We start from the raw sequence: 22,950 nt of genomic DNA, 5'->3' as shown, positions 1-22,950 counted from the left end.
CATAGCATTGCCCGCTCCAAAAACTAAAAGGCAAATAGGCCAAGTGTTAGGGCTCCTGGGATACTGCAGACAGTAGATTGAAGGTTTCAGTGAAAAGGTGAAATTTCTGTATGAAAGATTGAACACCGACAGGGTGAAGTGGACTGAGCAGGATGAATTGGATTTCCAAAAATTGAAAGAGGTCCTCATGACGGCCCCAGTACTGACCCTTCCAGATGTGAGTAAAGAGTTCCAATTGTTTGTAGATGTCAGTGGGCAAACTGCACAGGGAGTCCTGACTCAGGAATGGGCCAGCAAAAGGAAACCTATAGGATTTTTATCTAAAATCCTGGATCCTGTGAGTCGGGGATGGCCTACGTGCTTGCAGGCCATAGTCGCAGTGGCACTCCTGGTGGAAGAGGCGAGGAAAATCACCTTTGGAGCCTCTCTGATAGTTTACATCCCTCACAATGTGAGAAACATTCTACAACAAAAGGCAGAAAAGTGGTTGACCGACTCCAGGCTTCTGAAATATGAAGCCATTCTGATCAGCTCCCCGGGATTGGAGTTAAAAACCACCTCGGCACAGAACCCTGCACAGTCCATGTTTGGAGACCCCTCCGAGGAATTGCTGCATGACTGTGCTGAGATCGTGGAACTCCAGACAAAAGTAAGACCACATTTGGAGGACCAGGAATTGGAAGGGGGAGAAAAATGGTTTGTGGATGGATCGGCGAGAGTAGTGGAAGGAAAAAGAAAATCAGGGTACGCAGTGGTGGACGGCAGAACGGGAAAAGTGGTGGAATCGGGCCCCCTGAGACCCGAATGGTCCGCCCAGGCTTGTGAGCTTTATGCTCTCCTAAGGGCTCTCAAAAGGTTGAAGGGAAAAAGGGGGACCATATTCACCGATTCTCGGTATGCGTTTGGGGTGGTTCACACTTTCGGGAAGATTTGGGAAGAGAGAGGTCTGATAAACACGAAGGGGAAAGGTTTGGTCCACGGGGAAATGATTTGACAAATCTTGGAGGCAATCAGGGAACCAAAAGAGATTGTGGTGGTGCATGTGAAAGGGCCAGCCCGGATTGCAATTTCAAACCCGCAGTAATAACCTGGCTGATCAGGAGGCAAAAAGGGCAGCGTTGCTCGCGGTGAGCGTCCCCGAGGTGGTCGGGGAGGAGGACTCCGAGATCCAAATATGTCCCTCAGAAAAGGACATTGAAGGATTTAAGGAGACAGGAGGGGCATTGGAGATGGGGAAATGGAAATTGCCGGACGGGAGGGAATTGGTCCCGAAAAGTGTGGCCAGAGGGATCCTGAGACATCTGCATGAACAGACCCACTGGGGAACACGGGCATTGGCTGACCAGTTTCTGAAGTTCTTTGGGTGCAAGGGAATCTTTGAATTGGCAAAACAAGAGGTACAGGGGTGCGTGACTTGCCAGAAAGTGAACCGGTCCAGATCCAGGCAAGCGGCTTGGGGAGGTCGTCCTCTTTCATACCGGCCGTTTGAAAGGATCCAGGTGGATTTCACTGAATTACCAAAGGTCGGAAGATACAGGTACTTATTGGTTATAGTGGACAAATTGACGCACTGGGTAGAGGCATACCCAAGGGCAAAAGCCATGGCTCAAACAGTTTCCAAAGTGTTACTGGAAGAAATAGTCCCCAGGTATGGAATCGTGGATTGCATAGATTCAGATCAAGGGACTCATTTCATCTCAAAAATCATAAAACAAATTAACTGAGGCCTTGGGAATCAGATGGCAATATCACACCCCCTGGCACCCTCAAAGTTCAGGACAAGTAGAGAGAATGAATCAGACTTTAAAAATCACAATTGGCAAAACTCATGCTGGAAACGAAAATGTGTTGGGTGAAATGCCTTCCCCTTGCTTTGTTGAATGTGAGAACCATGCCCCACTCCGATACGGGGCTGTCCCCCTTTGAAATGTTGTATGGGATGCCATACAAACACGGAATGCCGGTGGGACATCCCCGAGTCGAGGATGTGCAATTGCAACCTTATCTCATCACTGTAAACAAAAATTTACAGGAGCTTCGAAGGCGTGGACTCATTCCCCAAAGTGCCCCTCTCGGATTTGCAATCCATCAGATTCAGCCGGGAGACAAAGTGTTAATCAGAACTTGGAAAGAAATTCCTCTCGCCCCGCAGTGGGAAGGACCGTTCCTGGTGCTGCTCACCACTGACACCGCAGTTCGAACCGCTGAGAAGGGTTGGACTCATTCCTCAAGGGTGAAAAAGATCAAGGACCCAAAAGCCTCGGACTGGAAGGTCACCACTCCTCCCGGAGAACTCAAAATCAAACTCAGGCGTCAACCTAGATGACCAGTCAGATAAGTTGCAATACCCCAGATTGTGAATGTTTTCCTTTCATTCATTTTGAGTGTGTATACTGTAAACAGGTTTGGGTCACCCATTGTTGGGGAGGGAATCGACCTAGAGGTTTGTGTACTAACTGTCTAGTTGAGGAGCAGGAGAACACAGACTGTCTCTTAATACTTGCCACTCGGGCCGGACTTTTGGAATTAGACTCTCCTGAGTGGTACCAAATTTTCAAAAAGGGAATAAAGGGAAAATTGGACGCTAAAGCAGAGCCTTTAGCAGCTGAGTGCCGGAGGACCATCAAAGTACCTTGCCGAGGGGATACAATCAAATTATCCCGGTGGGCAACCTACAAGAGAAGGTTTGCCATCAGGACCACACGGGCCCCTGAAGCACACCCTTGCTGCCGAGAAGATAGTTTACCCCGCCGTATGTTCACATACGGGTGAAGGGCAAGGCAGAGGGGTATTTTGGTGGGGAATCCTGACAGTCCTGAGTCTAGCCGTGTGCTAGACCAAGGGGGCCCTTCCAGGGGCGCTCCTGGGGGAGAATCCTCCTGCGAAGTGTGAATGGTGCTTAACAGCACCAGAAACCGGGCAGATAATGGATTGTCCTCTGGAAAGGCAGTTGGGTGATTGTTGGGCTAATGGCACTCGATTTCACCTTTGTGAATTGGAAGAAAGGGTCCGGTGCCAACGCTCAGGGGCAAGTCCTAAGGGCGGGCTGTTCAGGGATCCTGTTCACTCATTAGACAAAGGCGCGAACTCGAAATTCCTTACCCGGTGCAAACATGTCAGCAATGTAACAAAACTGTATGGGTGGGAGGAAAGAGGCAATCTACTTTCCTTGCCTACTACAAGGTGAATCCCCTGTGCTACGACAAAACGAAATTGAAAATATGTAACATGGGTGGAAAATTGTATTGGGAAGGGAAGAATCTCAAACATGAGGAAATAGGTTCCTTTGATACTGAACCCATCGTTTTTGACTTATTGCCTCCGGGTGATAATCGTGTGTTTGCAGTTTGATCAGACCTTTTGTTTTTCAAGGAACGAGGAAGGGATGGACCCTGAGAGTAAAATGAACCAGGTGATGAATCCTCTCAGGAGGACTGGGAAGAGTGTGATCTCAATTGGAATTGAGGTCAAAGTAAATAAAAGAAACAAATTTTTAATTTGAGGAATTATTAGGCGGGGGACTGTGATAAATTTGGGGTAAAAATTCGTGTATGAAATAATAATCCGATGTATAATAAGAGCAATGTTAATAAAGTGTAAAGCAAACCGTTTTCCCCCCTCAGCCTGCACGGCTTCAGTTGTGAAACAGGATAAGAATCATCAGACTAGACAAAGACTCTGGCCAACCTTGATAAGAATCACTTCCTCGCCAATGCAAGGAGAAATTCCTTCTTGACGATGATGCAGATTTCATCAACTCCCTGGCGCGACATGCAAACTGAAATCAACATAAGACTGACCTGTGAAACTGACATAAGAAAAGAAACTTCCTGGAATGGAACAACAGGACTTGACAAGATCCGGGAAGACCATTGAAAAGAAATTCGGACTATTCAGCCCGCCCTGGACACCTGGACTGCCTAAGGGCAGAAAAATCCTATAAAAGGGTGGACTGAAAGCTGCACCAGCGTGGATTTGGGCGTCTTGTACCTTGGTGTGCGGACCCCTGTCCACCCAGCGCGGCGCTGATATTCTCCTACTTTGTGGTTTTCTCATTTTTCTGGTGTTCGATATTCTGTTATTAATAAATTGTCTTTTATTAATCCGATATTTGCCGTTGCATTTATAACAATTTTTATGTCTCCGGCAAATATTAGTTGCCTATATTTGTAACAAGACTCATGTCTCACCAACTTAAACAGTCAAAATTCTAAAAGCATGTAACAAAACAGCCAGTGAAAAGGGAAAAAAAGGAAAGCTCCAAACTTTCCAATCACTTTTGAAAAATAATGATCCTAAACTGCAAAGGGGACTTAATTTGCCTTTAGAAATCTGTCCCTAAGTGTCTAACTCCTAGCACTTTAAATAGTTCCCATATGCCAATTTTGCAAATTAAGCAAAAGTCCAGGAGCAGACAAGTCTACAGGCAGTCATGGACCTTGCACTTTTCTCCACAGTGTCCTGCTGTTGGGCAGCTACTGCCATGTGGTATCTTTTACAGCACCTCTCAATAGCCCTTCCAATAGAACCTTAACCCTCTGGTCCATCAACTACTGTAACCTGCAAATAGGCTGCATTAGGCAGATCTCTGCCTCCTGATCTTGTCACTACAGTCTTGTTTTTTCTGTGTTTTCCCTTGTTTAAGGGAGTGACCAGTTCTAGCATGGTGAAGGGTTTAGCCCATTATCAATCCCCTCACTACTACAGCCACACTGCATTTCATTAATAATGGTTAATACAGCAACCACTTTTAATCCACATTAGGCTGCTTCACTGTCCCTTTTATCCTTTCATAATTCATATACAGAACAGACTTTCCAATCAGACCTCTTTGGCATGGATCTTTGATTTAAAACTGTCCATACCTACAGCCACATCTGTATTCCATTAAAAGTTCACACTGGACCTATGCAGTAGAAATAAGGTGCCTGCAAGCAGTTTATACACATCTTCACTGCTGGAAAATATTCCTGCAGCACTCAGCCTGGGCCAAGAACCATGTTTATGAATCACGAGTCAGTGACGCTTACCATCTTTCGGATGAAAAGAAAAAGAAAGACTGATGAAGGTGGGCTGAAGGAACAACAAGCAGCATGTAGAGATAAACTGCAACAAATGTAGAAGTGAGACATCACTGCAGAAATAGTCAAAGAGCAGCAATATCTTTGAATATTAATTTTACTTTTAAATGTGTCCTGGAAGTAATGTAGGGGAAACCAAAATCCATTTTATCCTGCAAAGTGGCAGCCATGGGGTGAAGCTGTGAGAATAAGTAAGGAGGATCCATTCTCACTTGTGTTGTTACTCCCTCAGTATTACTCTTCATCTCAGAGCTGTAAGAAGCATCTCTTAGATTTCAATATTAACAGCTTCCTTCATGTATGTGGATGTTGTGTGTTTCATGCCAATTGTTATGCAAAAATTTGTCTCCGTTACCTAAAAATGGAATTCTCACTGATATTGTTTCTCACTATGCATCCATACTCCTTCATGAAAAGAAATGAAATGAAACTTCATGCAATAAAAGGAAATGAAGTGAAATGAAAAAAAATTAAATGAAAAAATATGAAATTAAAGAAAACCTAAGGAAATGAAGTTAAATGAAATCTCAAGATTTAATTTCCTTTCATGAAATGAATTTTTATTTCATGAAAGGAAATAAAATGAAAAATCAAATAATAAAATTAAATTAAATGAAACATCGTGAGGTAAAGGCAAATAAAAAAAAAAAAGAGAAAAAACAAAGAAATTAAATGAAATCTTGGGAATTCATGTCATGAATGAAAATGAAATGAAAGTCAAGGAATGAAATGAAATTAAATGATACCAAAATGGAATTAGATGAAATCTCCAGATTTCATTTCCTTTCCTTTCAAATGACATGCCAAATCAAAGAATGAAATTGAATTAAATTTAAAAATTGAAAGTAAAAAATGAAATTATATGAAATATAACAAAATGAAATTAAATGAAATATTGAGATCATGAAAGGAATGAAATGACAAGTCAAGGAATGAAATGAAATGAAATGAAATGAAATGAAAAAATAAAATTAAATTAAAAGAAATCTTGAGATTAAATTTCCTTTCTGCTTGTTTTTTTGGACAAAAGAAGAACTTTTGTATCACAGAACCAAAGCACAGGCCTACGTTCCAAATGCTTCACATGTCAAAAATAGAGAAACTTTCATAAAAATATATGTGCATTCACATACTCCATAAAACAAGAGTGATTAGAAACAAACACAAAAAACCTCCTCGGAGTGCCTTATATCAAAAAAAAAAAAAAAAAAAAAAAAGAGGTAACAAATTATTTGCTAACAATGGGTAGCCATTTGTGTGCACACTTCAGGTGGTATTTACTACCTTTCTATATAGCCATCTCAGCATCAAGTGAGTGCTCTAACCAGACATTCAGGTTCTTCCTGTGTTCCAAAGAAGCAGGAACTGTCACAGGACTCTGTGAAACCTGCCTCAGCTCTTAGGGAGAGACTGGGTCAAAACACTCAGTGGAGGCTTCTTTTTCTCTGGTCCTTGAGGAAAAGCAGTGTAGACTTGACACACAACTTTAGGATGAAAAAAAAATTCCACAGGCTGAATCCTTCCTTCTGGGTCTAGAAACTAGGCTGAAAAGTCATCCCAGAAGTAACTTTTCTGTATCCTTATTTGAAGAGAAATACTAAGGAAAGCAATATTGGACTGTGTTAACAATTTTACCTGATGGTACATAAAGCTTAAAATTAATCAAATCTACACTAAAACATTTGAATGTTCAAAGAGGTTGAGTTTGTTTTTCAAACAGAGGGTTATGCCACTTCCAGTTTTTCCTCAAAACATTTGCTTATCCATATATTTATCATAGAAATTGTCTTACCTCAGCTGCATCTTGCTGGTGTCTGTAGACAATTGCATTTTTTATGGTTTTGATAAAAAATCCATTCAGTTCCTTTTGTTTCTTGTTGGGAAAAATGCGTAGCAATGGGATCATTATGAACGGGAAAGAAACTGTAAGAGATTTTAAAGAAGAAAACATTGAATCGCTGTGAGAGCATGTAATAGCCCCCCTCACTCTTTCATAACATTATAAAACTTATCAAGTGGGATGTGTTTCTTTTATGAAAACTGATTTTTCCTCTCTTCCTCTCCCTTGTGCAACCTGTGGGGGTGGAAGTAAAAGAGGATCCCTTTTTAGAGGGACCCTGCTGGCCAGGACTCTTTTTCCAGACAGATGACTTCCAAACTTGTTTCCACAATGCCTCAGGATTTTGGTTCAGATTTTTGGTGTCACAAAATCACCACAACAAAGAGGGGCATTATTTCCCCTGCCTGCTCAGACAGTTACATAGGCATGGTGGGTGATCTTGAACTGGCCTAGCAGCTTACGTTACCAACACGTGAAATTGGGTCGTTTTCATTCCTGTTTACAGCTCCCCATTATTATGGACCTGTATGAAGGATGAAGCTGCTTTGTAGGGCCTCTTGCAATAGGACAAAGACTATGGGGTTTAAACTAAAAGACAGACAATTCAGATTAGAAGTTCTTTACAATAAAGCTTGTAAAACAGGGGCACAGGTTGCCCAGGGAGGTGGTGGATGCCCCATCCCCAGGAACATTTAAGGTCAGGATGGACAGGGCTCTGGGCAAACTATCCTAGTTGAAGACATCCCTGTTTATTGCAGGGGATTGGACTAGATGACTTTTTAAGGTCTCTTCCAACACAAACTATTGTATGATTCTATTTATTTTGCTTCTCTAAACAGACTCAGGAAGTGGGATGCTATCACTAGGATGGTCTCCAGTCCATACTTTTATAGTCAAATCCTAGAAACCTGAGTGAAGTCCTACGTCCTAATAAACCCCTCATTAACTTACGAACAATTTAAGACTAACAAATCAATTGTTGGAAAAAGGCTGTCCTGCCAACAGGGCAACTACATCGTGGAAATGCCCAGCACATTAATGAATGAGCAGAAAGAGATGAACCAAGGAATCCAACTCCAGACATTACAGAAACTTTACTTAACGAAGAACACACTCTTAGATGTATAGGGGCACATTTCTGTCCCTTAAGAGGTGGGTTACAAATCACATTTTGCAATCAGGTTAAATGTTAATCCCAGGGCAATTTGGATACACAACTCCAGAAGTAAGCAGTTGATGTGCTGCAAGTACAGGTGAAATCTGTAATGCCAGCAGGATCAGATGGGCACAGGAAACTTTGCCACTGTGCCACCTGATACTACTGTGTGCAGGTCTAGATAACAATATGATAAAACCTCAAAAGCCTTGATTATGCTGTGGCTTCTTCCACTGTGATTCTTACTGCCCTTGAATTAAGATCAAGATCATCACCACCACAAACCCTTAGCTCTCATGCCCTAGAACTACGTGGCATTATACTCACTCTTGCATTGCCTAGCTATTATTCTAAAATAAATGCATTCTCTTCATGACACTTTATGATCTTTATTCTTCAGAGCCATTAACCAGGCTGCAGACAGTGTTCAAAAAACAAATGGGAGTACTCACACAATCTGTTAATACTCTTCCACCTCTCTTCTTTACTGTTAATGGATGGGATTTCAATCTCTACTAAGCAAACCAAATGCACAAAAATTTTACACTTAGGTTCCAGAGGACAATTACTCTATTTTAGTGAGAAGTGTATTAAAACTATTGTAGAAACTGCAGGACCCAGAAACTTTCCTGTCAGATAAACCAGGAGCATTGTGTTCCTGGACTCAGTTTCTGGAGTAAGTTTCATTAATGGTGACAAGACCTGTAACATACAGTGGAAATCTCAAGGATAAAAGTGGCCTGTAGGTTGCACTCTGAATCCCGCTGGAATAATGTCAGCTATGATACTTCCTGCTCTGACTTCAGCATGTTTTACAATTTGAGAATGACTTCTATGAAATTACCACAAGAAAGCAGACAAATGTAGACTATACTCACGGATTAGAATGAGAAGAGGCTTAAACAAAGACATTTCAAAGAATCTTCTGCAGTTCTTAACAAAGGGGTCATCAGGATTCTTCTGAGAATCCACCTCAGTACCAAAAGCTACACTACCAACAACATCCAAGGTAAAGCAGTTGTAACACCTGCATTTAATTGAAGAATGATAAATCATTATCTACAAATCACATATCCATTAATATCTTGCTTCAATGAACATCACAGTGTATTATTTTTTTTGCCACAGAGTTTCCTTTTGCTTTTAGATTTGAGCTTTGCCAACAAGAGATGTTTCCATCATTCTGACAAATGCTGATGCTTGGTAATGATCACTTTCTCGACACCTACAAAGTGAACATATTTTCATACAGCTCAGTAATTCCACTAAAATTTTATTAAAAACTATTTTATTTGTTATGACTTAGAAATCAAATGTAACACCTTAGAAATACATAAGCATTTTCTTAATATGCATCCTAATAAATAATTCCTTTCTCATTTTTAACTGCAAAACCACACCTACTTCAAGTCCAGTCTAAACTCTCAGAGACAAGACATTCTTAAGTAAAATTAAGGTCCTTAAGGATTTCCTTCTTCTTCTTCTTCTTCTTCTTCTTCTTCTTCTTCTTCTTCTTCTTCCTCTTCTTCATACCTCCTCTGTAATGTAACTCTGGGCAAAATCAAGAGAAACTGACACCATGTGAAATCTATATCTTTGCAGAGGAGCAGCCAGTGCTTTCAGAACACCAAATGATCTGTGGATCACGATCTAGAAATTTCAGAACTTATTAAATGGTTCCTGCACATCTGACCATCTATCCAGTTGTCTTACCATCTTTAGTTTCCTAGTGGGCTTTAGCAGCTCTATTAGGTTTTGAGATAAGTGGACTGAGATTGTAAAATATCTTTGGAATTTGACTCTTCTGATCTGTTGTGAAATAAGCAATGTCAGTACTTCCATGATCCTTACAAAAGGCTAATATGAATCTCTGGTGTTTTAATTTGAGTGAGCATGTATGAAGAGAAGAACAGGAGTCAGGCCCATTATATCCTGATCAGTATTTCTAAACTATGATTGTGATCTGCCATTCTGATCATATCAGAGAAGGCTTAAAAGATAACAACAATACTGCAAAACTAAGTATCTTCTTTTGGTCTTCAACTCTTATACACACAAAAAGCATGATTAGAAGTTAAAATGTTAAAAGAGGGGGCATTCCTATAAAACAATAATTTTAGGACGCTGTCACCTACCACTTCAAGGTACTGAAAAAAAAAAAAAAAACCAAAACTTAAAAACTAAATTTTAAGTTGTTGGCAAAACACAAAATGCCTAAAGACAACTAAGGCCATTGGAGGTTACAAATTGGGTCTTTACATCCAAAAAAAAACAACTCCCAAGGCAATTCTGTAAAACTGCATTGGAGTGAGAGTCATATTTATAAATACATCAAACCTGCTAAAATGGTAGCATAGTAAACCAACTAAAAGATCATGTTCCAAGATGGTCAACATCATTCATTTATACTTTCAAAGGGTCTTTTCCAAAGTGTCTCTTGAGAAGTGAAAACCTATAATGGATCAATAGCTAAAAGACCAGTCAAAGACAAAGGACGAATGGAAAAAAGAGAGAAAAGATTGGAAGAACTGAAAAGATCAATTTTCATCCCAGCACTAGGCTAGTATAATGTATCTTGAGGTTTCATAGCATGTCTTCAGCTGTTTAATAAAGAGATCTCTGTGAGCATGCACACATACACACACACACAAACTTGCATGTGCACGTGTGCAGATGTACTTAAAGAAGATTAATAAATTGTGGCAAAATAACCATTTCTTCTGATGAATCAATATTATTTGTGCTGCTTCATTTTGGGGAAAATCATTAAGAACTTCAGAGGGCACTGACCAACCCAGGAAATGAAGCAAAAATAGTGCCTGTTAGAAAGAATGCATTTGAACTACTACCCTGGATCTTAGAGGAAATTTATCTGCTCAGAGAAGGGACTAGACAGTGTTGGGAACAGTTCAATGAAGACCTCTGATGAAAGCAACAGAAAAGATAATAGGATATCAAATACATAACAAATATGAGAAAGCATAATATGGAAAATATTAAAATGTCATTTTATAAATCAGTGGTGCATTTTCATCTGGACTACTAATCCTGTTGTTTCACAAAAAGCTAGCATCCCATGAGAGGGAGTTATGAAGAATGTGGTAAGAATGATTAAGTGCTTGAAAAAGCCTCATATAAAAAAAAAAAAAAAGCAAAAGAGTGATGGACTAGATAGATTTGATACTAGATCAATTCTTATGTTTGTATATTATTGGCAGCCTGTAGAGAACATACTGGACAGGGACTGATGCAGCCTTTCTTTGTGCTTCCACCTGTTAAAATTTCATTAAATAACTGCCAGAAATACATTAGATGCTTTACCAGAATTACTCTTCAAGTATGCACTGGCATACCCCATGAAGAAAAGACTTTTATCAGACACACCCTCTATTAAACTATGATCTCTACTTTTTAAAGTGAGGGAGGAAAAAACACCTTTTATACAGTAAGTGTGAATTTAGAATAACTGCTGCTATCGATTTTTTTTCTTTCTTTCTTTATAATCTGCTCCTAATTTTTGGCATGTTGAACATACCTCTGGATATCAAAAGCTTTGCCAGAATCTGCATAGACTTTCAAGTTACACAGCAGGATGTCACAGGCCTGGTTTATCAGTGGTGTCATCTAGAAAGGAACATATTGAATTGTGAAAAAAACATTAAAATGCCAAGAAAAAAAAACACTAAACAAAAAAAATTATTTAAAATTATTTTTATCCAATAAATGGGATAGACCTCTCCGGTTCCTCTGCAGATGTTGTTAGGCACTTGTGCACACGTAAGATGAAATGTTGGCACTTTCTGCTCAAAATAAGCCTACACATTACAGGGATGCCCTTCTCCAGCTCTGGGCCTAAATACAAGAGGTTGTGCCACCCACCTGACCAGTGGTTCTTTCCCCAGTGTGGCTACACACACAGAGAGCTATCAGGCAAAAATATCCCCCTCTCTGTTAAATCATTCCCTATTCCAAACAATGATTTATCATGATCTCTATACGGACTACATCACATTTAGGTTACATATGCTGCAGGGCAGAAGGAATAATGTTTTCCAAAGCCCTGTAAAGGCATTGGCACCAGTTCTATCCTGCTGTCTCTCACTTTGAGGGACTTAACATGTACACTAGAAAATGACCCTGGATACCACTGCAAGCTGATGAGGGCAAGCTGCTATTGGTACACGAAGAAAGGCTTTTCTGGAGGTGATGTCATTAAATGGACATTTGTGTAAATTTATTCACCTAAGGGTTCCTTCCAGTCACCGACACATGCTGGTCAGGTAGACTTAACCACAGCTTGGCTGTAGCTAACAGTGCAATGGTCTCTTCTTTAGGGCTTCATGGAAACCATAGCATAGGCAAATATCAAAGCCTCATTAAAGTCTCACTTTCTATCTTTTTAGATTTCTACATATGAGGAATTCGACATCCCTGATTACATCAAATGGGGGGAGAGAGGAAGGGGGTAGCAGCAATCCAGCCATGAACCAAAAGAAATCATATCCTATATCTCTTTTCCATATAGACTACCAAGAGCAGCCTACAACATAATATCAGTCTTGCCTCAACAACTATGCCAAGCATCAGAAATGTACACACAGAAACTTCCCTTTCCTTCCTGAGCTACCTCCTTTAGCATAGGGATGTCAACAAACCTGAGAACAGACTAATCCTACTCCTCTGACATTCTTGTTACCAAAAAAGACTTACTGCAGCCTCGCAGCACACTCTGAGAGCTACGCAGCCTGCCCAGCCAAGTCCATTTTGCTTGGCACTTCTAGCTCTGTGAAACTGGCATAACACTTTGTGCACAGGCACACTGCCATCTTAACACATGGGCAAGACTCTACGCAGTCAAAAGGCCAACGCGGGAGCATCCAATATGTTTTCCAAAGGCACAAGTATGACTCAAGAATGTGTCTAGCTGCTCTTGAGGTCCCGTGCCTATATGAGAGAAATTACATTGCAAAGCTGGGTTGATTTGGGCTTTGCCAGTCTCACAACTCTGGTGCCAGATTAGTGTTTGCTGAAAGTAACTGTTACACTTTTGGGAGGTGCACAGTATGCAACAGCCTTCTTCCCCTTTTGGCTTTCCAAAGAATGTCCCCTGCAGCAAGCTTCTTCTCAAATGGTTCAACCAAATTAATACATTTCTGTTCAACAGATTGAACCAAGGCAAAATACTTCCTTCAGAGATTCAGAGATTTCTGGGTCCAGCCCCCCCCCAGAGAACTGAACCAGCCAAGGAGAACAAAATAAAAATTCGTTTTTTAACAGGTATGATGTTTCTGAAACAGATGGTGATCATTTCAGATTTTCCTTTTATTGCCCTATTTTCTCTTTTATTCCTCATCACATTACCAGATCTGTAACCAGCCAGCTGGTTGCTATCCCTTTTCAACAGCTGGCAGAGACATCAGGGGCATATACGTCTGGCCAGGGCGTCCCACAGCACCTCTGCACTTTGCACATTCCACCAGCCTTTAGAAATACTGTTGCAATTCATTCCTAGCCATAAGGTATTTTTATTAGTAAATCTAACCAGGAAAATAGGGAAAGGGGCACATGGATTTGATTTACTGTTAGCATGATAATAATAGAGTCATGCTATGAAGACAATATTTGTGTATGAAAGCTACAGGGGATATCTACTCTGGAATCCTAGGTTGGGTTTGGGTTTTTATTCCCCTGGGGGACATAAATTAGTCCAAGATTGCAGACTACAAAGACCACAGACTGAAACATTCTCCAGTCTCATAACATCTCAAAATCTTTGTCCCATTGTCAAGAAAAATAAAGAAGTGACAGGGGAGGTGAACTATACCAAGTGTAAGAACTGGCACAGAAACAGATATGTTCATCTACACTGCCCTGGGTATCAGTGACTTCCACACATCCTGATTTGCCAGTCAGAACACAAAACCTGCATAACCTGCCTGAGATTCAGTTCTTGGTAGGTAAATAAACCCCAGCTGCTTTGTGTTCAGATTGGCTGAGAGTAAAAGGATGAAGAAAAATCTAAACAATATGGTCCCTGTAAATATTTGATCTGACAGTTATCTAATAGCAAGAGTAGCCCAGAGTCCAAATTTCTTTCTTTTTGCCAAATAAGAGCATTTGGGGTTAGGGTTTTCATGATGCCAGGGGCTTTGCTGTATAAATCCTGCCAAAATACGCTATTTGGCACATAACAACAATTAGCTTCCAATTCTGCTTATGCACAGTGCACGTGGATCTTTGCACTACTCAAAGGCATCAGAATTACATTCCTCTAGTTATATGTGGCCCTCAGTATTCATCACTATTATTATTATTATTATTCCCCTTATTATTAGCATCCAAACTAAAAACTAGAAGGCTGGATCATATTCATTCTAGGCAGACACACTGAAGACTTTACTGTCCACAGACAGCAAGCAGAAGTCGTCTTGGGCCTCTTGTCCCACCAATGTTATGAAATATAAAGGAAGGAGAAGGAGAAAGAATACATCCCTAGCACAAGAATTGCTTCTCTTCCGATGTCAAGTCCCTGAATAAAACCAGGAAAAGATCAGAGTGCCAGAAAGATATTTTGTGAGAGGATTTGTTTCCATCATGTGAGAGTGGAGCCCTTCTATTCCTGGGCACAATTTACCAAAATGAGCAACTCAACAAGATATTGGCCTGTGGCTCAAGTTTATGCACATTCCACATATCAGTTTTTACATTAGTGATTTGCTTTGCCTTAGGTGAGCACGCTTGCTTAGACCAGCAACAACAGCAGTTTCCAGAGACACTCCCAAAATGCCTTTGAACAATGTGCACAGACTAACAGCAAATCAAAGAAACCTTAATGTTTGGAATGTCAGATCTTATGTCCTAGTGAGACATGAAAGATCTACATGTCTGAGAGTGACACTAGAGGATTTTTCTGCACTGTTTTGCCATGTTATTACAAGTTCTGCTTTATGTCTCCCTTTGTTTGAAAGAAATGCCTCAACACATACACCACTTCACAGGTTATTTAGGAGAATGTTACATTAAGCTGTGCTCTCTTCTTTAATTTTTGTGCTCTGTTTTGTTTAAATGGTTTGTTAATGGAGGAAAGGATCGCTGACATACTGATAGGAGATGACAAGACTACTGCAGCACCATCAGAATAAAAAAAAATCAATAGGTTTTCTGCTGGTGTTGGCTGTAAAAGAGAGTAAAGCTATTTATCAAGTCTGACAAGGGATCCAGAACTGCAGGATCATCATAGGCACCACAGCAAAAGGAAGAGAAACAAAATAAGAAATACTAAATAGGGAATCAAGGTTGGTACAGCAAGATCACTAACATGTCAGCTTGTTTCAATATATAACAGCTGAGTAGAGCATGACAGGAACACTGGGAAGTGTTTCTGTTACTTAGAGCCGCTAGGTATTATAATTCACTGATTCCTCATGCATTACATCTTGGATCAACTTTCAGTGATTGGTATTGTTCCCCCTTATCATATAAAAGTTGTTTCATGTGCGGAGAATTTAAGTAGCCTCTGTCAGATCACCCATAGGCAGTCAATGGCAGAGCTGGAAGTGACATTTCTTGGGTTTCCTGTCTCCTGTCTCTCATTTCTCATTTGTATAGCTCCCACAGTAATGGCACTATGTGGTTCATTCAGGGGTCTTTCTGGGAAGAGTTTATTATTATTAGATCTGCTACCAATTCTAGTGGCATCTCACATAGGATGCTCCCCAATCTTACTGCTGGATCAAGCTTACAAGTCTATTGCTTTATGCTATATTCATCACCACTATAGTATTTGTGTTCAGTGTCATCCAGAGCCAAACCTTCCTTCAGCTGAAGTGGATTCCTTTAGTAATCTGTACATGCTTGTTAGAAAAAGAAAATTAAAAAGGGAGAGCACCCAAGACCTAGAAATCCATAAAAGCAACAGTGAAACAGTGCACAGCTTTTAAAGACAAATTGAGAAAAGAGAAAGCTGGAGAAGATGTCAGAAATTCTTGAAAAATGTTGCAAAAACAACTCTCTGCAGACACACAGAAATCACTATGTTGGCTACCAAACAACTCTATAACCTCTAGTTTCACCTCATTTCCTGTAACTTTGAAAAATTCAGAATTTCTGGAATCATCTTTTTATCATTTGCTGGCTGACAGTTGGAGATATTTGCCATACTACAGAGAAATTCCTCAAGCTCAGTGAACTTCGCAGTGACATTACACTGCTTCTTTGAAATGACAAGGGCAAAGCTTGCCTCTGCCCATAGCCCCAGCTGCCTCTGTGGAGCACTGCAGGTTAAATCTTAGCAACACACATTAGCTCTGTCTTGAGTGTTATCCTCCAGCAGCCAGGCCAAAGCAGCTTCTCACTTCTCACTCTTGCTAGCCCTGAAACTGTCCTTTCTTCAGTTTCTGAAACAGAGATATCAGAAACCCATGCTGAACTCTCTGTCCCTCAGTGCATTTTTCATGTGAAGTGATTGCTATGCGGAGCATGAGGAGCTGTTAACATTTATTGCTCTGTCATAGGCTAATAACTCCCAATTCTCTCAGAGCATTCAGACAGACAAGTCTATGTTTGGAGTGGCACTAGGGGCTGCAGCAATCAAGGGGAACCACTCTCCAAAGATACTCATGAAGTCTGCAGCCTCTCCAGCATCATTGTGGAGTCTGCATAGAGGAACAAAATTAAGGCAGTCATCCAGAGTGAACAGAGTGGAAGACTTTGGTGTGGGATTTTGTCAAAGGAATTGATATTTTGGAAGAAGAAATAAGGAATGTCCAAGTAGTATCTATAAATATGTATAAAGTAGCATATCTAGATTCTTATGCAATAAATTAATACCAAATTTGTGTTTGTAATTCAAAGTAGAGAGGAAGGGTTTATTATAAACAGGAAGTCTTGCAGATAATTCTGGATACTCTGTAGTATGGCCAATACTAGAACATGGTATTTTTGTTTCCATGTTGCTGTAGAGGTTCTGAGAGAGTACCAAATATGGGAGAGTTAAAAAGTGAGATCATAATTAATGAGCATTGATTTCCTTTGAGAAGTGTTGGTATGGCTTCTTAATTAAGCAACAGCAGGAAAAGCACATGGGCAAGGACTTAAGTTGCATTAACTTCAAATCCTAGGACTGCTAATGTATTACGGTAGAAAATGAAATGCAATGAGGAGCACATCCGTTCAACAGCAGTTCTTAATCTCACATGGGCTTACTGCAAGTGTCTGTCTGTGCAGGGATGGATGGACTTCTGGTTAAGGCATGGGAGAGAAAAGCAAAATTGAACTTTCAGAGAGACTTGCCCCACTCCTCTTTTTCCCACTTGCTGTTGAATGGGAGGAGAAAGTGACAATTTCTAGGTCACCCTAAACCCATGCACAGTCACACGCCTTCCCACAGAGCTTGGAAGAAGCAGCATGAGCAAAGCTGATTCTCAGGCTAAAAAGAAAGATCTCAATCTTTGCATGCAAGGCAGCTATTAGGCACTGGCCAGCCCTCCATTTTATCTCCTCCATTATTCCTGCAGTCCAGCTTGACCAAAAAGCTGTGCAAAGGAAGTACCATGACTTCTTGCAGTCTGGTTTGATCAGCCAGACCCTGCAAAGTCGTGCATGCCCAGTCCCAAAGCAGTATCCCTGAGGTTCCACTCTCTTGCCCTCACCATGCTCCTCAGCCAAGCCTGCCCGACTGGTGCCAGCAGAGGTTGCTCTCCACAAATTGAGGGGAGTGTGGCGTTATCTTTTGTTAGTCCTTGAGCAAAGAGCTGATGACCTGCAGCAAGGCAGATTAATTTCCGCTAGGAAAATGCAAAACTCTCCTCTCCCCACCATGCCATGTACAACTAATCACTTGCATATTTAAACACCCTTGCCTTGCTGAAATTTTGTGATGGAGTCTGTGACAGAGCAAACGTCAGGGTGCATAACCAATGGCATTGTCAGTCGTGATTAATCAGCATCTCCGCCAGGCTGGCGGCCAATTAGAATTTACCATAATAAAGAGGTGACAGCTGGCGTTGCTAAGCGACCGCTGTCTATAGAGCTGGGAGAGCCAGACACATTTAGATGTTACTGTGGATTTCGAGAACAGCATGTCAAAACAACACAAGCGTCTGTCCAGTGGAAAATTTTACAACCCAGGACTCAGCATTGGAGTGAGCCATGATTCCCTTTCAGAATAAAACATAAAAAGGAAGAGGTGATTTTTTTTTTTGTTGTGGGGTTCTTTTATGTAGTTTTCCTTGAAAGAAGACTTAACCAGTCAATCACTTATATACATTTAATTAAGAGATATCATTATCACTGGAACAGGACTTGTTACTGGTTAATGGGTTCCCATGGCTGAGCAAATGCTAATACATTTATAGGAAATTAGTAGCAGGTCAGCGCAGAGACATTTATTTTCAGTCAGAGGTATTTATCTGGCAATGACATTCTGTTCCAGAGACTTATTTTATTATATGAAAGGATTAAAGAATAGGAGGAGAAGGGAAGGGAAAGGAGATGGAGAAATGAAAATAGACTGTCAGCAGTTCCTGTGTTAACATGAGAGCTGCTGACTATGCACATCAAGAAAAGCTATGCTCCAACCGGGAACAATAACCTTTCCTGGACTTAAGTTTACACCTAACAGGGCAGGAGAGAGGAAGGGGTAAGGGTCCTTCCTGAGTATGCTACACTTTCATGGACAAACTGACTGAAACAGAGGAAGACAGAGAATCATATCCTCAGATGAGAGCTATTTGGATTTTTACCAGCCTATGATCTGAACCAAGCTGTATGGAAGCTCTGCTGCATGTGCTCTTCAGGTCTAAATAAAGTGGCACAAATTAGCAGGTTTTACCTATTCTTAATGTGGACCTACATAAAGCAGATGCCTGCACAAGTCTTTCAAATTATGAAAGCAGCTATGTCTACACCTTACCTCTTTCAGTTTGGTATTGCTGAAGGCTGGGGTCAGGAGACTCCGCACATACTTCCATCTGTCATCACGAAGACAAAGGATGCTATCAAGCATTGGCTTGGATATCAAGTTCGGTTTCTAAGTTGAAAGAAAACATAATTCAATTTCAATACAAATGCAACTACAGCTACTCAGGACTCTGGAACCTGGGAAGATTGCTCAGGAATAGCATTGCACTGCTGTCCCCTGAAGACAGGTTATAATCAGTCCCACACTCCAAGCTAAACATGGATAAGGCTGAGGAAAATTTCTCTTTTGCAGCACTCATTTTCTCTTGGGCTTGTAAAAGTCCTAGACCAGTCCTGGAACTCCTTTCTCAGACTGCTCTGGTTCTGATGTTCCTGCTGCTCTCCTGAGATCGCCTTCACTAAACAATGGCTTCTTCCCTGTCTTTCTAAGATGACTAGCAAGAGGACTTGTCAACACTCCCTCTCTGTGTGACATGAGTGCCAATGCAGCTCATGCTGGTGTTGGTAGGGGACACAATTTCCAGTGACAGCTGGTATGTCAGACTGTTAGGGTATTTTAAAAGTCTTCAGAAAATATGTTGATTATAAAGCAAGTCCCAGCCCTTACTTTTTTTATAAGGAACACTCTCACTAAGAAGTTGTAGTCTGTGACTCTTACAGCTGCAGCAGTTGGTCAAATATAGTAGCTTTAAGCACTGCCCCATGAAGTTCTGTACAAAAATGACTACTGTGAATTTACATTAAATCTCCCCCACCATCTAAGAAATTCTTTTCCATAGAACAGAGATATTCACACCAAGGAGTAAAAAGGATATAAAAGATAAAAATAAAACAAGAAGCACATCAGAAAAAAACACACTTCTGCCTGAAAGAAGAATCAGATGTCCAGCCCCACAGCAGAAAATATTACATCTAATATTATGTCAGAAGATGTTTCCTAATTGTTCCTGATGACCTGTAATAACAGAGATGCAATAACCTCCCCACTCAAACTCTTCCAGTGCTGTACTTTTACCATGGTAGCACAATCTCTATTGCTGGAACTTTAGTCTTTGTGCTGTCACAGGCAGAGAAACCATTCTCCCCATCTTCGCAGCAGCCCATACATACAGAAGGTTGTAACAACGACTAAGCATATTGGAGCCATCTACCCCACCAAACACCATTTCACTCAATACATACTTATCAGTTATGTTATCTAGGATTGTTTGTTCAGTGTTGGTACTGTTCTTCTGCATAACCTTGCTGATTTACTTCTTTTTCAAGGTACAGTCCTTGTGACTCAACATGGTAGGAAGGAAGCTGCTTTGGCCTTCCATGCAAGGAAGTTGGTTTTTTTTCCCCAGACATTCTGCAAGTTATATTCCTCTCTATTCACCCCGGAATATTACATCCCACAGCATGACACTATACTCATGAACTGGTTTGTGGCTCCCTGCAACTTTCAGACTTCTTTCTGAACAATCACTCCCTAGGAAGTTATTCCCCCGCCTTTATCATTAAAGCTGGTTACTCCCCAGAGTCACGTAAAACATGTAAAACATGTCCCTTTGAACTATGGCTGTTCCCTTTATGATTATTTGCTCAACTTAATAAGATCACCTTGAGGTTTAGCCTTTTCTTTCATAGTGTCTTTCATCCTTACCAGCTTTCTACATAAATTGTTAGCATACTCAGTGCCATCAGCTAAATCATTAACAAAAGTACAGAATAATTCTTGCAATGAAGGCACCCTGTGCCCCTCCCTTCCCTTCCAGCAGTGGACTGTTCCAAAATGAATTTCAGACATTGTACAGCAATGTTCTGCAGAAAAATCACCCTAAGATTGGTGGGTGTGGGCAGAAGGTGTACACTTTTCTAGTTACCAGGAGGTACAGAGATATTCATTTGTACATGTGAGATCTTCTGGATACTGCAGCAGCAGTACAGTCCCCCATGTTACCAGTAGCAACAGTATCCATTTTACTGGGAGAGAGCCAAAAACCACCAATGATGCTTTGGCCATCCCAGTGCCATCTGTTGATCCCTTTTGTCCTCTGACCTTTCCTTTCAGTCTTTCTTTCATTACAACTGTACATGAAAAATGAGCTCTTACAACCTCTTACACAGCTGGATGCTTTAATATCATTTTGTGCCTCGCTACTTTTGATTTTATTGACACTACATGCTATTTTTTTATCCTTTTTCTTGGAAATCTGACCTACTTTCCACTCCGTAAAAAAACCACAACTTCTCTTTGAGAGCCACGGAGAACTGGCAATTTAGCTACACTGATCTTCCACTGCACTTCCTTAACTTTCCTCCTTACTGGAAGAGTTTGCAATTAATATCGTTTCTTTAAGGAGCTGCCAGCTCTCCTTAACACCTTTTTCCTTTACACTTGCCAAATTCTTACTACACTGCATAAGCTTGTAAAATGCAGAAGTCTATTTTATATTGAAAACAGGCTAATGGGATAGTTTTACATTCTCAGCATCACCATCCAGTGTAGTAAACTAATGTCACTGTGATGACACTACAGACCAGTTTTAGCAAAGATAAGCAGCTTTCAAGTAGTAAAGTACATATTAAGTGGAAGGAAGAGATTGGCTTAGGTACTGTCATCAGATGACTACTGTAAAACAAAATAAGGGCACTTTTAAAATGTATTATAGACTATTCTATTTTGTACAATAACAAGGAAAACCTTGGACAGGCTGTCAGAGTTGAAACATCTTGGACTGTTTTCTCTGAATAGCCTCTTTAAATAAATAATCTGTTTCCTAACTTTGCAGTAGGTATCTTTCCTGAAGATCACAAGTGCAGCTAGAAAGCCCATCACTCAGTGGAGTGCTCCATCATTTGTTACAGATATTCAAAGGCACAGCAGAATCAGGAGAAAGAGCCTCTAGATAATTGGAAACGGGCATCATCCTGTCAGAAAGTACTGTACGCTACCCTCTGCTTCACAGTTCTTCTGTGCTGCTAGGGCAGCCATTTACACTGAATCTTGACTCAGCTGGTCACTAAACAGGTATTCCTTATATCTTCGGTCTTCATTTCAAAGCCTGAGACCCAGATTGCAGTGTTCCTGAGCACCCACTGAAATCAGCAACAGAGAATGTGCCTTCATCCTCTGAAATGCATTAGTCCGAGAAAGCGGGTCATTGAGTGCAGCCCCCAAATTAGCAAACACTCTCAGTCCCGTGTTTCAACCACCAGCCTTCACTTCTGCTTTATAAAGTGGAGATATCACATCACTTCCTCAAAAATGCTAACAATATATTTAACTCAGCAACTACAGTGCAAAAGCAGAATAACAATTCCCACAAGGAAATGACCAATTTTGTCTTCCAAGCAAGGTTTAAATAGCATACAGAAACAAAAAGAAAAACAGAAAAAATTACAGGGCAACACTTGGAAAAGTATTTTGCATACAGTCCTAAATTGAAGGCTGCCCAAACTGTGCACTCTGTAAGATAAATCTCCTTTGCAAGACAAAGCTCCACTTAGATAATAACAGATGTGATACAAATCTCACTGCATTTGTCTTGAAAGCAAATTCCCTTCCTAAAACCAAACATTCACCCTAAAAAGTGCTCCTAATTGCATAAAAACTGTATACAGTACATTCACAGCAGGACCCAGTGACTGAACAAAAAGCCTGTTAACTATGATATTATAACTACAACACTAACTGTGGCATTACCTTTTTAGCACTCTTTATGACAGTAATTCTCCCTTAATATATTTTTGGTGTGTATAGTATTATATACATATAAATGCTGCAAGGAAGGAAGGGAAAACAATTTTGGCCATAAATTGCTTTTCTCTATATCATTAAAACTGGGCATGAGAATATATGCTTGTGCTTATTGGAATACCATCAGTATGACTGACAGTGTATAGTGGATTCAATTTATCAGGTTTTCCTTATTGTTTCTGCAAACACTTTCCTCCTAATTGCATAACCT

General features: G+C 40.6%; 1 protein-coding gene across 5 annotated transcripts in view; it reads right to left on the bottom strand.

Annotated features, from left to right (window-relative positions):
- Positions 1-22,950, bottom strand: part of TBXAS1 (thromboxane A synthase 1) — a 262,140-nt gene that overhangs the window by 90,109 nt on the left and 149,081 nt on the right. For 4 of the 5 annotated variants that reach the window (XM_083859365.1, XM_083859369.1, XM_083859366.1 and 1 more), the window contains 4 exons: positions 18,990-19,106; positions 11,613-11,701; positions 8,956-9,104; positions 6,874-7,004 (listed from right to left, as the gene is read on the bottom strand). In XM_083859365.1, coding sequence (XP_083715491.1) covers positions 6,874-7,004; positions 8,956-9,104; positions 11,613-11,701; positions 18,990-19,106 — 486 coding nt within the window. The remainder of the gene's footprint in view (positions 1-6,873; positions 7,005-8,955; positions 9,105-11,612; positions 11,702-18,989; positions 19,107-22,950) is intronic. The other variant, XM_083859367.1, reaches the window with a different exon arrangement.

The sequence above is a fragment of the Zosterops lateralis genome (assembly GCF_965231275.1).
Source record: "Zosterops lateralis genome assembly, chromosome: 4".
Lineage (NCBI taxonomy): Eukaryota > Metazoa > Chordata > Aves > Passeriformes > Zosteropidae > Zosterops > Zosterops lateralis.
This window is presented reverse-complemented; position numbering and strand designations above follow the sequence as displayed.